We start from the raw sequence: 14195 nt of genomic DNA, 5'->3' as shown, positions 1-14195 counted from the left end.
TAAACTTGTGTGAGTAAAATCTCACTTCTTCAGAGACAAATGACTTTTGACCTCAGGGGTCATTTTGTAGAAAAAGAGGTACCGGAGCTCATTAGCACAACTAATTAGCACAACTCATTTGCACCTGCCACGCACCCCTGACATCACTGGAAGGTGTACCGAATTATCAGCTCAGCATCTGCCTTAAAATGCTTCTTGAATTATAATTGTCCTAATAAAACCTTACTCCCAGCATACTTTCAAAATGACTTTCTCCTATGTGGTCATGATGAAGATTTCCATCTGTCTGCTTGATATGTGGGGGAAAATATTAGAAAGTTTGTCAAATCTTAGAGTTCAGCAAAACTCTCACAGGGGGCTTGAACAATGGCGCCCAGAAGCAAGCGGTTTTTTTTTTTCAGGGGCAGGGGAAGGAAGGAAGGAAGGAAGGAAGGAAGGAAGGAAGGAAAGAAAGAAAGAAAGAAAGAAAGAAAGAAAGAAAGAAAGAAAGAAAGAAAGAAAGAAAGAAAGAAAGAAAGAAAGAAAGAAAGAAAGAAAGAAAGAAAGAAAGAAAGAAAGAAAGTTTAGAGGTCCAGAGCTCCACTCCTGTGAGCTCCTACCCAAAATGAAGTCTGATTAAAAACCTTCTAAGATTAAATTCATAATCAACATCCTGGGTAAAAAGATATGTATTAGCCTGGCAACTCAAAGAAAGTAAAGGGGGCCCCCAGGAGAGCTTGAAGGAGGAGAGTGTTCCAAAGGTGAGTGAGGGGCCACCTGACAAAAGGCCCTGACTCTCGTTGCCACGCGGTGCCCCTCTGAAGGAGATGTGGGCACAGAGAGCAGGGCTTAGGGGGCAGGATTGGGATGGTGAGTGTGGGAGGAGGCAGTCCTTCGGGCCCCCTGGCTGGCCCCAATCCATTCAGGGCCTCAAAAGTAGGAACCAGCAGGTTGATGGAGGCCTGAAAACAGTGGGGTAGACTGCTCAGCACAGGGAGGGGTGACACAATCCCAGTAACCAGCCCCCGAGAGTAGCCAGGCTGTGCCACATTTCGGACCTGTTGAAGTTTCTAAACCAGGGGTGGCCAAACTTGCTTGACGTAAGAGCCACGCAGAATAAATGTCAGATGTTTGAGAGCCGCAAGACGTGAATGTCAGATGTTTGAGAGCCAGAAGGAAGGAAGGAAGGCAGGCAGGCAGGCAGGCAAATGGAGAGAGGGAGAGGTGGAAAGAAAGCAACTTTAACTTTAAATGCATTCTCCAAGCCACTGGCTGGCTTGACTTGGAGAAGCCATTTAAAAAAAACAAATGCCTTCGCCAAGCAGGCCAACGGGATGGTGAGGGCTTTGAGAGCCACATAATGTGTGTGAAAGAGCCCCCTGTGGTTCCTGAGCCTCAGCCTGGCTACCCCTGCTCTAAACCCTCTTCAAAGGCAGCCCTGCAAAGAGCGCATTACAGTAGCCTCACCAGGATGGGATCAGAAACCGGATCCCTATTTGTTTTAGCGAATGCGGTGGAAAGGTACAGCAAGCGTATCTTCAGTTGAAATTCTAAAATATAATAATATTATTATTATTATTATTATTATTAATCCCACTTCTTTCATTTTGCAGCGAGGGTAACCTGGCTACGAAGCAAGTGGTTTTCCTTCAGAGGCCTGCGATGTGGAATCCAGTGGTCCAGACGCCTGAGGTAAGAACTGCTGCCTTGTGATTGGGCCATGGGATTCGAGGTGCCATCCAGACACCTATCAGAGATACCGCCCCCCCCATAAGCAAAATGTCTGCAGGGGATGCCAGCCTCCAGGTGGGACCTGGGATTCTCCCAGAATTCCAGCTCATCTTCAGACTCCAGAGATCAGTTCCCATAGAGAAAATGAGTGCTTTGGAGGGTGAACTCTGTTGTCTCTGTTCTCCCCAGGCTCCTCCCCCAGATCTCTAAGAGTTTCCCAACCTAAATCCAGCCACCCTACGCTCCCATCCCCTACTGGTGGCCAGGGGGGCCCTGGTAACCCTAATGCCTGTGTTATGTGGCCCCAACCATGCAGAGGGCAGAAGTCAGGTGGGGAAGCACACCTGAAAGTTAACCCTTGGACTCTTCAGTCATATTTGGAGTTGTGTAGAGAGCAGGCCTTGAGTTCAGCAGGAGCTCACAGGAGAGCAGCTCCAGAACCTTTCTGAGGGTTCCCCCCCTCCTCCCTTGTCCATTGAATAGCAGGTGCAGCTGCATAACAATCCCTGGATTAGGAGAGCAGGCAGCCAGCCAGCCACCAGGGGCTTTGCCACACCCCCAGCAGCCCTCATTAACCCCTGGAGAAGCCCACACCACCCTTTCTCCGCTACTTATGTGATTTTGGGCAGTGGGTGGCTTGCTGGCCTTTTGACTGGGGGGGCGGTCAAGGAGAGCCCCAGGTGAGCAAGGCCTGCTTCCTCGCTTGCCCATAGCTCTCCTTTATTGCATCAGGTTGCTTTTGGCTGATTGGGGGAGGGGGGGGCAGCATATGCTAACGAGTTATGCCAATGAGCTGCACCACCTATTTTTCTACAAAACGACCGCTGGTAGAGAGGGAGTGGCGCAGAGTGGTCAGCTGCAGTGCTGCAGTAGAAGCTCTGCTCACAACCTGAATTCGATCCTGGCGGAAGCTGGGTTCAAGTAGCCGGCTCCAGGTTGACTCAGCCTTCCATCCTCCTGAGGTCAGGAAAAGGAGTCCCCAGCTTGCTGGGGGGAAAGGGTAGATGACTGGGGAAGGCAATGGCGAACCACCCCGTAACAAAAAGTGCCAAGAAAACATCCTGATGCGACTCAGGAGACTACCTTTACCTTATAGAAAGGGAGACTCTGCTTCCCAAACAAGGGTGTGAAAAGCAAACACTGGAATAACCGGCCCAGATCACTTTTGTCCAACTTCTCTCTCCCCTCCTCTGGTCTTCTGTGCATTTCCTGTTTCCCCCAGAGGCGAATGGGCTGAGCAGACGGAACAAAAATTCCAGCTATTCCCCCAGCCCCACCTCAGATGTGGTTGAATAGTCTGGAAAGTGCTTCCAGACCTTCCCATCCAGGGCGACCGTACAAACCCTGCCCAGAGCTCCGAGAGCCAAAGAAAGAGCTTCATTCTGACCGGTCTCTCCCTCCGCAAAAAGGGACATATTGTGTGGAGTTGCGTAAGGCCTCGGATGAGCTCTGCGACAGACTATTATCCATTTCCTCGCGAGGGGAGGGGAAAAGACATTAAAAATAAAGGGCTCAGAATAGCTAGGGCAGCAGCTGACCTCAGATGGCCCTGTCCAGCTGGGTCACTCCCCCCCCCCACCAGAGAAGCCATGCTGACCATGGCACAGCGGCTGGAGCACAGCACGGTGGCGACTGTGGGGGGGGGGGAACCTGACCTCCAGTAACCTCTGGGCATGCAGCCACTGTAGGTCAAGGCCTGTCATCTTTTTCCAAGCCATCCCTCCACAAGGGCTCTGGAGACCAAGTCCTATGAGGAAAGGCTGAAGGTGCTGGGGATGTTTAGCCTGGAGAGGAGGCAGCTGAGAGGTGATAGGATCACCATCTCGAAGGGCTGTCCTGTAGACAATGGTGTGGAATTGTTTTCTATGGCCCCAGAAGGTAGGACCAGAACCAATGGGTTGAAATTAAATCAAAAGAGTTTCCGGCTCAATGTTAGGAAGAACTTCCTGACCGTTAGAGCGGTTCCTCAGTGGAACAGGCTTCCTCGGGAGGTGGTAGGCTCTCCTTCCTTGGAGGTTTTGAAACAGAGGCTAGATGGCCATCTGACAGCAATGAGGATCCTGTGAATTTAGGGGGAGGTGTTTGTGAGTTTAGAATGGTTCCTCAGTGGAACAGGCTTCCTCCTTGGGAGGTGGTGGGCTCTCCTTCCTTGGAGATTTTGAAACAGAGGCTGGATGGCCATCTGACAGCAATGAAGATCCTGTGAATTTAGGGGGAGGTGTTTGTGAGTTTAGAATGGTTCCTCAGTGGAACAGGCTTCCTCCTTGGGAGGTGGTGGACTCTCCTTCCTTGGAGGTTTTGAAACAGAGGCTAGATGGCCATCTGACAGCAATGAGGATCCTATGAATTTAGGGGGAGGTGTTTGTGAGTTTAGAGTGGTTCCTCAGTGGAAGAGGCTTCCTCCTCGGGAGGTGGTGGGCTCTCTTTCCTTGGAGGTTTTTAAACAGAGGCTGGATGGCCATCTGACAACAATGAAGATTCTGTGAATTTAGGGGGAGGTGTTTGTGAGTTTCCTGCATTGTGCAGGGAGTTGGACTAGATGACCCTAGAGGTCCCTTCCAACTCTATGATTCTGTTCTATGTGTGCCTCTGTAAAGGTCACCTCTGGTCGTCAGCCCTCCTTGACATATTTTTATCAAGTGATATCTCAGGAAGCTTGCACGCTCCGTGTTGTGCAGGATGTTCCTAAAAGGTAGAGCAAAGTTTGAATCCTTTAAAGCCAACAAAGTTTTATTCCAGGTTTAAGCTTTTGTGTGCAAGCACACTTCCTCAGATACAGTGAAATGGAAGTCATCAACAGCTACCTAGAGGTAGCAGTGGGGAGTGTGTTGCCAGGAAGGCCAAATTAGAGTCAAAATGCCTAAGTCACTGAGCAATATATGCAGCCAAGATGGGATCTGTAAGGCCTGGGGATAGCAGCAAATTAGCATTCAGCGTAATAGTTTACAAATAGATGTGGGAACTGAGTGACTTAGTATTTACTTATTGAATTTATATCCCACCCTCCCCTGACAGGCTCAGGACGCCTAACAACAGTTTAAAAACATTAGCAATTAACAAATGTATCATTTTAAAAATAAAATATATAATAAAACATTTCCATACATATTATGTGTAGTGAGATAAGAAATCTGATATCTCTGTTAAGCCCTGGGGGTTCCATTGCCCTGAGTATTGTAATACCTTGTAACTCAGCAATCCCCTATTCTAGTCTGTTTCTAAAATTCCTTTGCAATAAAACAGTTACCTTGAGGTACTTTGCTGCTTCAGACCAACACACAGCTACCCACCTGAATTATCTTCTTGAAAGCTTTTACATGGCTTTTGTGTTGAGATTTGGAGCTGCACACTTTCTCCCCCACCCCCATTCCATCCACTGTTTATTTCCCCCCAGTGCTTCAACCCTTCCCTCTTAACACAGGCATGTGGTCTTGAAAAGAGAATCACAGATGGGTTTAGAATCTTGCATTCACATATTCTCACCTTGTGAATTTTTCTTTAAAAAAAAAAAAAAAACCCAAGACTTTTCAACTCCAGGAAATCAAGTGTGAGTTAGAGAAAGAAAAGCTGAAAATAAAGAATAAGAGGAAATGTTGACTCCTGGAAAAAAATGACGGGAAGTTGACCGGGGGGAGATGGAGAGATGTGGAGGGGTGTTTGAATAAAGAAGCATTTTAAAGGAAACATGCAAAACAACAATTCAGACTATTTTGGGAAGGAGACAGCCTGGGACACCTGTATCTGTCTCCTGGTTGGCCTTTTGCAAGTTTCCTTTCACACATTCCAGCACCCTTCCATTTTCAATGGAGCAGCTCTGCCTAGCAATGCGATCCCAATCCTGGATAGAACCTGCTAGCAGGCTCAGCGTCCGGGTTCAGTATGTCCAGGTCCCGTGAGCCACTACCCCAGGGTGGGATTGTCCCCCATTTCCGCTGGGAGAGGTCACCCGGCCACTACAGTTTGGTGTAGTGGTTAAGTGCGTGGACTCTTATCTGGGAGAACTGGGTTTGATTCCCCACTCCTCCACTTGCAGCTGCTGGAATGGCCTTGGGTCAGCTATAGTTCTCATAGGAGTTGTCCTTGAAAGGGCAGCTGCTGTCAGAGCCCTCTCAGCCCCACCCACCTCACAGGGTGTCTGTTGTGGGGCGGGGGAAGGTAAAGGAGATAATGACCACTCTGAGACTCTGAGATTCAGAGTATATGGTGGGATATAAATCCAGTATCTTCTTATCTACATCCACCTGGCATGTATAAGCTTGGAGAGAACGGATGTTTCGACAGAAGCCACCTTTTCCCTGGTAGTAGTAAGAGGGGGGGGGGGGACAGCTTTCCTTGGGTCCCCCAGCCCTGCTGACCCTGACAATAAACATCAGATGCTGGAGGGAGGGAGGGAGGGAGGGAGGGAGGGAGGGATGGATGATAGATAGATAGATAGATAGATAGATAGATAGATAGATAGATAGATAGATAGATAGATAGATAGATAGATAGATAGATAGATAGATGATAGATAGATGATAGATAGATGATAGATAGATGATAGATAGATGATAGATAGATGGATAGACAGACAGACAGACAGACAGACAGACAGAAATACAGACGGACGGATGGACGGACAGACAGACGGACGGACGGATAGATGATGGATGGATAGATGAGAGAGAGGGAGAGAGAAGTGGGAAGAACGCAACCTCAGATGCATCCTCCAAGCTGCCAGCTGGCTTGGCTTGGAGAAGTGATTTAAAGGGAGAAATGCCTTCTCCAAGTTGGCTGCTGGGGTGGTGGTGGGGGCTTTGAGAGCCACACAGTGTGTGTGAAAGAGCCACCATTTGGCCACCCCGGCCCAGAGGTTGAGTGTTACAGCATGGTCAAAAATTCTAACACTTGTATTGCTGCCCTGTCCTGTTCTGCTGGAAAATGGCTCTGAGCCGCTTAGAAAAAAATGATCACAAGGTGTGTGTAAGTGTCACGGTCCCCTCAGACGCCTGCCCTGGAAGACACACTTGTCTTTCTTTGTCCATCATAGAGAAAAGAACAGGAAGTTTTCTTCCGACTTCATCCCTTGGCCTGCCTCTTTCTTTTCTCTCTTGCGCCATCCCAAAATAAGTACTAGTTGAAAACATGCCAATGAGTCCTCAAGAAAAGACTAAAACAAAAAAAACCCCTCTTTAAAAACAGGCAGGTTTCTGTGTGATTGAAATGCGAAGCGTGCAGGAGGGGAGGCTTTCCAGCCCAATCCTGGAAACCCACAAGAAAAGTTTATCCTGAAACCTCAAGAGACTCCATTTGTTATGTCTCTTGTAGAGGCCTGGACCAGTTTCAGACCCGTTCGCTGCTGCAGGGCTGGGGTGAAGTATTTCTGGATGGCCACGAGGAGACCGGAATCTATGCAAAGTTGACCAGAGCTTTAATTGCAAGCGATAATCACCCTCGCCCCAATTAGCCACTCACCGTAAGCAAGGGGTCTTGGCTCAGCCACAAAAGAGCCGCTATTCTTCCCTGGGCCAGTTTCAATGAGAGAGAACACTTCAGAGGGCTTGGCGTTCTAGCCAGTTGCCAAAAAAAATGGCCAAATGAATGGAAATACAATTTACATCTAGCTCTTTCATAATACCGAGAGGGACCTTGGTCCGACTCAGCAGGAGGAAACTTCTGCTGTGTATTAAACTTGCTATGCAAAAGATCCTCAAATAAACATACCCTGAAAATGGAAATCTAGCACGAACACGCCAGTATTTAAAAACATCAGAACAGCCCTGAGGGATCAGACCAATGGTCCATTTAGCCCAGCCTCCTGTCTCACACAGAGGCCAACCAGTTCCTCTGGAGGGCCAACAACAGGGCAGAGAGGCTTACTCCTTTAGGGCACTCCCGGCTCCAAGGATCGAGGGTATTGAATGTGCCGGTCTGGCATGGGAGGCTGGAGAGGGGATGGCGATCTGGCTGGTGTACCGTACGCCTAACGCACCAGCTGGTGCCTTACCGTCCCTACTCGAGGTGGCGACAGGCTGGGCGTTGGAGCACCCAAGGCTGGTAATCCTGGGTGACTTCAATGTCCATGCTGATGACCCGATCTCTAGTCAGGCGACGGACCTAGTGTCATCCATGGCGACGCTAGGACTCTCCCAGTTTGTCACAGCCCCCACTCTCCAGGCCGGGCGCATGTTAGACTTGATCTTTGTGGCCGGGGTTACAGTGGATGATATAACCACTGAAGTGGTGCCATGGTCGGACCACCTCGTGTAGATATGCCACCCCAAACCTGTTTAGGCGACGAGCCTATTATGGCTCGCCCGCGGAGCCAGATGGACCCAGAACAGTTCCAAACGGCCCTGCGGGATCCCTGGCTCTCTGGCAATTCCCTCAATGGCCTGGTTGAGACCCGGAATAGCCAGCTCTCTAGGGCCATTGATGAGATCGCACCTCTACGACCTTGGATTAGGCTTGCTCCGTGGTACACCCCGGAGCTACGCCAGCTGAAACAAGGTCTCAGATGGCTAGAGAGGCAATGGCAGCGTACCCGAAGTGACTAGAACATCTTATAGGGAGTTTATGAGGTCCTATGAGGTGGCAGTCAAGGCCACAAAGAAAACATACTTTGCGGCTAAGATTGCGTCTGCAAATTCGCGCCCGGCACAATTATTTAGGATAATTCGGAATTTTACTACATTGCCACAAGGCAAGCCAAATGTTAAGGAATTGGAGATAGGCTGTGAGGCTTTTGCGAAATTTATTGCAGACAAGGTCCAGTCGCTCCGCCACGACTGCCCTGCCATATTAGGTACAGTAGGTACAGGTACTCGAGGCCCCGTGCGTGTCTTCTGGTTTGATCCTGGACTGCTTCGATCCACTCAGCTTGGAGAATCCTTGTCACTGCACGACAGAATCCTTGTCACTGCACACCAAACTACTTGTGATCTGGACCCATGCCCCTCCTGGTTAATTAAGACATGCCGGGAGGAGCTAAGATGTCCTATACGGGACATCATAAATAGATCTCTTTTGGAGGGCTCTTTTCCAACACCCCTGAAAGAGGCAGTGGTCCGCCCTCTCCTGAAAAAGTCTACATCAGATCCGGCCGAATTGTCTCACTATCGGCCGGTCTCAAATTTGCCCTTTTTGGGCAAAATCATTGAGAGGGCTGTGGCGTTGCAGTTACAGGGTTTCCTGGATGACGCTTCCACCTTAGATCCATACCAGTCCGGCTTCCGCCCGGGCCACAGGACGGAGACAGTGTTGGTCGCCCTCATGGATGACCTCCGGTGACATCTGGATCGAGGCGGCTCGGCGGTATTGCTGTTGTTAGACCTATCGGCTGCGTTCAACATGGTCGACCACTGGCTGCTGACCCGCCGCCTCGCCGATGCAGGAATTCGGGGGTTAGCCTTATAGTGGCTTTCCTCCTTCCTTGAGGGTCGGGGACAAAGGGTGGCAATTGGAGGAGAGCTGTCCCAGTGACACCTACTTAATTGTGGAGTGCCTCAGGGGGCAGTTCTCTCCCCGATGTTGTTTAATATCTACATGCGCCCCCTTGCCCAGATTGCCCGGAGGCATGGGCTGGGTTGCCATCAGTACGCTGATGACACCCAGCTCTATCTATTGATGGGCGGCTGGACTGACGATGTCCCTATAAATCTGGACTGGGCGTTGCAAACCGTGGCAGGTTGGCTTAAGCTGAGTGGGCTGAAGCTGAATCCAGCGAAGACAAAGGTCCTTTGCGTAGGTTGCGGCAGGCCGGGAGAGGAGATCTCCCTACCAGCCTTTGACGGTGCGTCGCTGATACCAGTGCGCAGGGTCAAGAGCCTGGGAGTGCTACTGGAGCCTTCCTTGACAATGGAGGCACAGATAGCAGCCACTGCTAAAGCCGCCTTTTTCCATCTTAGGAGGGCAAGGCAGTTGGCCCCCTTCCTGGAATGTAGCGACCTGGCAACAGTGATCCATGTAACGGTCACCTCGAGGTTGGACTACTGTAATGCCCTCTACATGGGGCTGCCCCTGTACCGAACTCGGAAACTGCAGCTAGTGCAGAATGCGGCAGCCAGGCTGTTAGTGGGACTACCTCGGTGGGAACATGTGCAGCCTAGGCTGCGGGAACTGCACTGGATGCCAATTGTGTTCCGAGTTCGTTACAAGGTGCTGGTTATAACCTTTAAAGCCCTATATGGCCGAGGACCTGCCTACCTTAGGGACCGCCTCTCCCCATATATCCCCCAGAGAGCACTGAGATCTAGTTCTCAAAATCTTCTAAAAATCCCTGGACCAAGGGAGGCCAAACTGAAAACGAGGGAGCAGGCCTTCTCAATAATGGCTCCCCATTGGTGGAATCAACTACCAGAAGAGGTGCGAGCCCTGCGGGACTTCAGTCAGTTCTGCAGGGCTTGTAAAACTGTCCTCTTTCAACTGGCTTTCAAAGTGGAACCCTGAAAATGACATCCAGCCATCTTGATATATATGTATTGTACTATAGTACCTTTAATTTATATTGGTTTTAATCTATTTATCAAACTATGTTTTAACTGTATTTTACTGTATTAATTGTAATCATGGTATACACCATGTCTTGTGAGCCGCCCTGAGCCTGCCCTGGCGGGGAGGGCGGATATAAATAAAAGTTTATTATTATTATTAGAGAGGCCGAGGCCTTCCCTTGAGAAGAGCATCAGAAGAGCCCTGCTGGGTCAGACCAGGGAAGGTCCATCTAGTCCAGCATCCTGTCTCACACAGTGGCCAACCAGTTCTTCTGGAGGGCCAACAACAGGGCAGAAAGGCCGAGGCCTTCCCCTGAAAAGAGCATCAGAAGAGCCCTGCTGGGTCAGACCAGTGAGGGTCCATCTAGTCCAGCGTCCTGTCTCATGCAGAGGCCAACCAGTTCCTCTGGAGGGCCAACAACAGGGCAGAGAGGCTGAGGCCTTCCTCTGAGAAGAACATCAGAAGAGCCCTGCTGGGTCAGACCAGGAAGGGTCCATCTAGTCCAGCCTCCTGTCTCACACAGAGGCCAACCAGTTCCTCTGGAGGGCCAACAGCAGGGCAGAGAGGCTGAGGCCTTCCTCTGAGAAGAACATCAGAAGAGCCCTGCTGGGTCAGACCAGGAAGGGTCCATCTAGTCCAGCCTCCTGTCTCACACAGAGGCCAACCAGTTCCTCTGGAGGGCCAACAACAGGGCAGAGATGCCGATGCCTTCCCCCAGTGTTGCCTCCTGGCTCTGAGATTCAGAGGCTTAGTGCCTCTGGATGTGGAGGTTTGGTGTAGTGGTTAAGTGAGCAGATTCTTATCTGGGAGAACCAGGTTTGATCCCGCACTCCTCCATTTGCAGCTGCTGGAATGCCCTGGGCAACATGTTGGGTGTACACAATGCGCAGTAGAACCCACTGACACTAGGACTGCAAGTTGTAATTGTTGGCAACATGTGTGCATGCTCTTGTGCAAAGTCAGCTGTAACTCCACGCTTTGCATAGGGTTGCGATTTGTATAGGGCCAGGGTGGCCAAACGTGCTTAACGTGAGAGCCACACAGAATAAACATAAAATGTTTGAGAGCCACAAGAAAATGGATGTCAGATGTTTGCGGGCTGCAGAACATGAACATCAGATGTTTGAGAGCCGGAAGGAGAGAGGAACAGGGAGAGACAGATGGAAAGAGAGCAACTTTAACTTTAAATGCATTCTCCAAGCCTCTGGCTGACTTGGCTTGAAAAAGTTATTTAAATGGAGAAATGCCTTCTCCAAGCTGGTTGATGGAGTGGGGGGGCTTCAATCATTTCAAAGCTTTAGGATTTCCCATCCCAGTCTCTGTCACTCTCTTGATATCTCATGTCAATTTCATTTCCCCCTGACGATCCACCCCCCTTTATTTTGTTTGCATGCAACACTGGAATCTTTTTTCCTGGGGATGCTGCTGCTTGCCTCCTCTCCAATCCCCCTTTCAAGTCAATACACCAGCAGGGAACTAAACTTCGCACAGCTCCTTTTAAATCCCCTCCCGTCTTTGTTTTTTATTTTTAATTCAGTGATCTGAGACTAGCCATAGTCTCATATCGCTAAACACGTGTCGCCTGCATGCCAGTTTGGTTTCGTGGTTAAGAGCATGAACTCTAATCTGGGAGAACTGGATTTGATCATAGAATCATAGAGTTGGAAGGGGCCTAGAGGGCCATCTAATCCAACCCCCTGCACAGTGCAGGAACTTCACAAATACTTACCCCCACACATACATCCGCAGGGAACTCTACTCCATACCCAGAAGATGGCAAAACAAACAAACAAAGGTTGAAGGAGCTGGGGATGTTTAGCTGGAGAGGAGGCGGGTGAGAGGTGATAGGATCACCATCTTCAAGTACTTGAAAGGCTGTCATCTAGAGGATGGGGTGGAATTGTTTTCTGTGGCCCCGGAAGGTAGGACCAGAACCAATGGGTTGAAATTAAATCAGAAGAGTTTCCAGCTCAACGTTAGGAAGAACTTCCTGACCGTTAGAGTGATTCCTTAGTGGAACAGGCTTCCTCCTCGGGAGGTGGTGGGCTCTCCTTCCTTGGAGGTTCTTAAACAGAGGCTAGATGGCCATCTGACAGCAATTAAGATCCTGTGAATTTAGGGGGAGGGGTTTGTGAGTTTAGAGTGGTTCCTCAGTGGAACAGGCTTCCTCCTCGGGAGGTGGTGAGCACTCCTTCCTTGGAGGTTTTTAAACAGAGGCTGGATGGCCATCTGACAGCAATGAGGATCCTGTGAATTTAGGGGGAGGTGTATGTGAATTTCCTGCATTGTGCAGGGTGTTGGACTAGATGACCCTGGAGGTCCCTTCTAACTCTTCTATGATTCTAACAGGCTTCCTCCTTGGGAGGTGGTGGGCTCTCCTTCCTTGGAGGTTTTTAAACAGAGGCTAGATGGCCATCAGACAGCAATGAGGATCCTGTGAATTTAGGGGGAGGTGTTTGTGAGTTTAGAGTAGTTCCTCAGTGGAACAGGCTTCCTCCTTGAGAGGTGGTGGGCTCTCCTTCCTTGGAGGTTTTTAAACAGAGGCTGGATGGCCATCTGACAGCAATGAAGATCCTGTGAATTTAGGGGGAGCGTTGCTCTGAAGCAGCCTCCCCAGCAAAGGAAGACAGCCTCAGAGCGAGGCAGGCAGCAAGCTCTCCCTCCCCCCCCGCCTTCCTCCCCAAGGGAGGAGCCTCAGCCAATGGAGAAAATAGAAGTTTTGTTCTGTAGCTCCTATGTGATTGAGCAAGCTGTGATGCAGAAGGAAGCAAGAGAAGAGGGAGAAGGAAGCAGATGACAGCTAGTTGCTCGCGGGCCTAATAGAAGCTCTCCGGGGACCTGATTTATCCCCTGGGCCGCATGTTTGACACCCCTGCACTAACCCGAACGATATTTCATGCATTTCAATTTGTGCTCCGCGACCCCCCGAGTCCTTCCTAATTCCCCAGTTCCATACTAAAAGCTCCCTTTGCGTTTCAGAAGAAATCCTCCAAGCAGCTCCGAGAAGAAAAAGGCAAAGTTCCCAGCAGAAGCGTTGGAGCAGACCCAGCAATCCTTGCCCCTGCCCAGAAGACCCAGCCAGCGGACGAGGAGTTCCATCTGTCCCCTCCTGCGCCGTGTTGGGCCAAGGAAGGAGGCACCCAACAGGCCGGCTTCCCGGGGTTCAGCAGCAGCGACGGCCTGCTCAGGGAACTGGAGGAGGGACAGTTTGAGCAGGAGGTCACTCAGGTGACGTGCATGTGACCAGTGGCTAGACGGGAAGGACCTGTACATAAGGCAACAAACTGTGGAAACAGGGCTTACGTTGATATACCCGCCTAGGCTTAACCACCAGCTTTTCCTTAGCCTAATATCTGCCGTCTCCCCCTCATTTCTCTGCAGCTGCGTTAATAGAAAAAGAGTCGTCTTTTATAATACTTAGCCGAAGGATTAACCAAGTCGGGTGGACTTTATCGGGAGACTACATTCCTAGGACAGCGCCAAGTGCCTTCAGCGATGGTCTCGGCAACTGGGGAAGGAAACAACTGCAAGATGGGTATTGATTTCCGCCCGGCTGAAAAACACGATGCTTTCTAAGGAGCGTGGAAACAGTACACGAGCTTTTTCCCAACATGCTATTCTAGATGTGTGGTTTAAGAAGGGGAAAAAATGTAAATGAAGAACTGGGCAGGGTGTGTGTGTGTGTGCGTCACCTTTTCATTGCAAATTTTAACTCTACTCCTGCTGGAGCTTAGAACTCAAAAGAGAGTCGACTTATAAAAGAAATCTTATACCCAGTTGAGAGACTGTTACGTTTTTGTGATCCATAAATGTCAGGACCCCGTCAGCATCAGGACATGGAGGAGTTCGAACCCGATGCCTCAGCACAGCTTCCATATTTTGGAAATGCCTGAGGAATGAATAAATGCATTTACCCCATGCTAAGTTAAGACCATTGTGCCACAGTGCCAAGTAAGAACATAAGAACCTAAGAGAAGCCATGTTAGATCAGGCCAATGGCCCATCCAGTCCAA

General features: G+C 49.9%; 1 protein-coding gene across 1 annotated transcript in view; it reads left to right on the top strand.

Annotated features, from left to right (window-relative positions):
• Window positions 1-13958, top strand: part of RFTN2 (raftlin family member 2) — a 59399-nt gene extending 45441 nt beyond the window's left edge. The window contains exons 9-10 of the mRNA XM_060257399.1: window positions 1593-1671; window positions 13162-13958. Coding sequence (XP_060113382.1) covers window positions 1593-1671; window positions 13162-13425 — 343 coding nt within the window. The 3' untranslated portion in view covers window positions 13426-13958. The remainder of the gene's footprint in view (window positions 1-1592; window positions 1672-13161) is intronic.
• Window positions 13959-14195: the final 237 nt, after the last annotated feature.

The sequence above is a fragment of the Heteronotia binoei genome, chromosome 16 (genome assembly GCF_032191835.1).
Source record: "Heteronotia binoei isolate CCM8104 ecotype False Entrance Well chromosome 16, APGP_CSIRO_Hbin_v1, whole genome shotgun sequence".
NCBI lineage: Eukaryota > Metazoa > Chordata > Lepidosauria > Squamata > Gekkonidae > Heteronotia > Heteronotia binoei.
The sequence above is the reverse complement of the archived record's forward strand: the minus strand, read 5'-3'. Positions and strand labels throughout refer to the sequence as shown.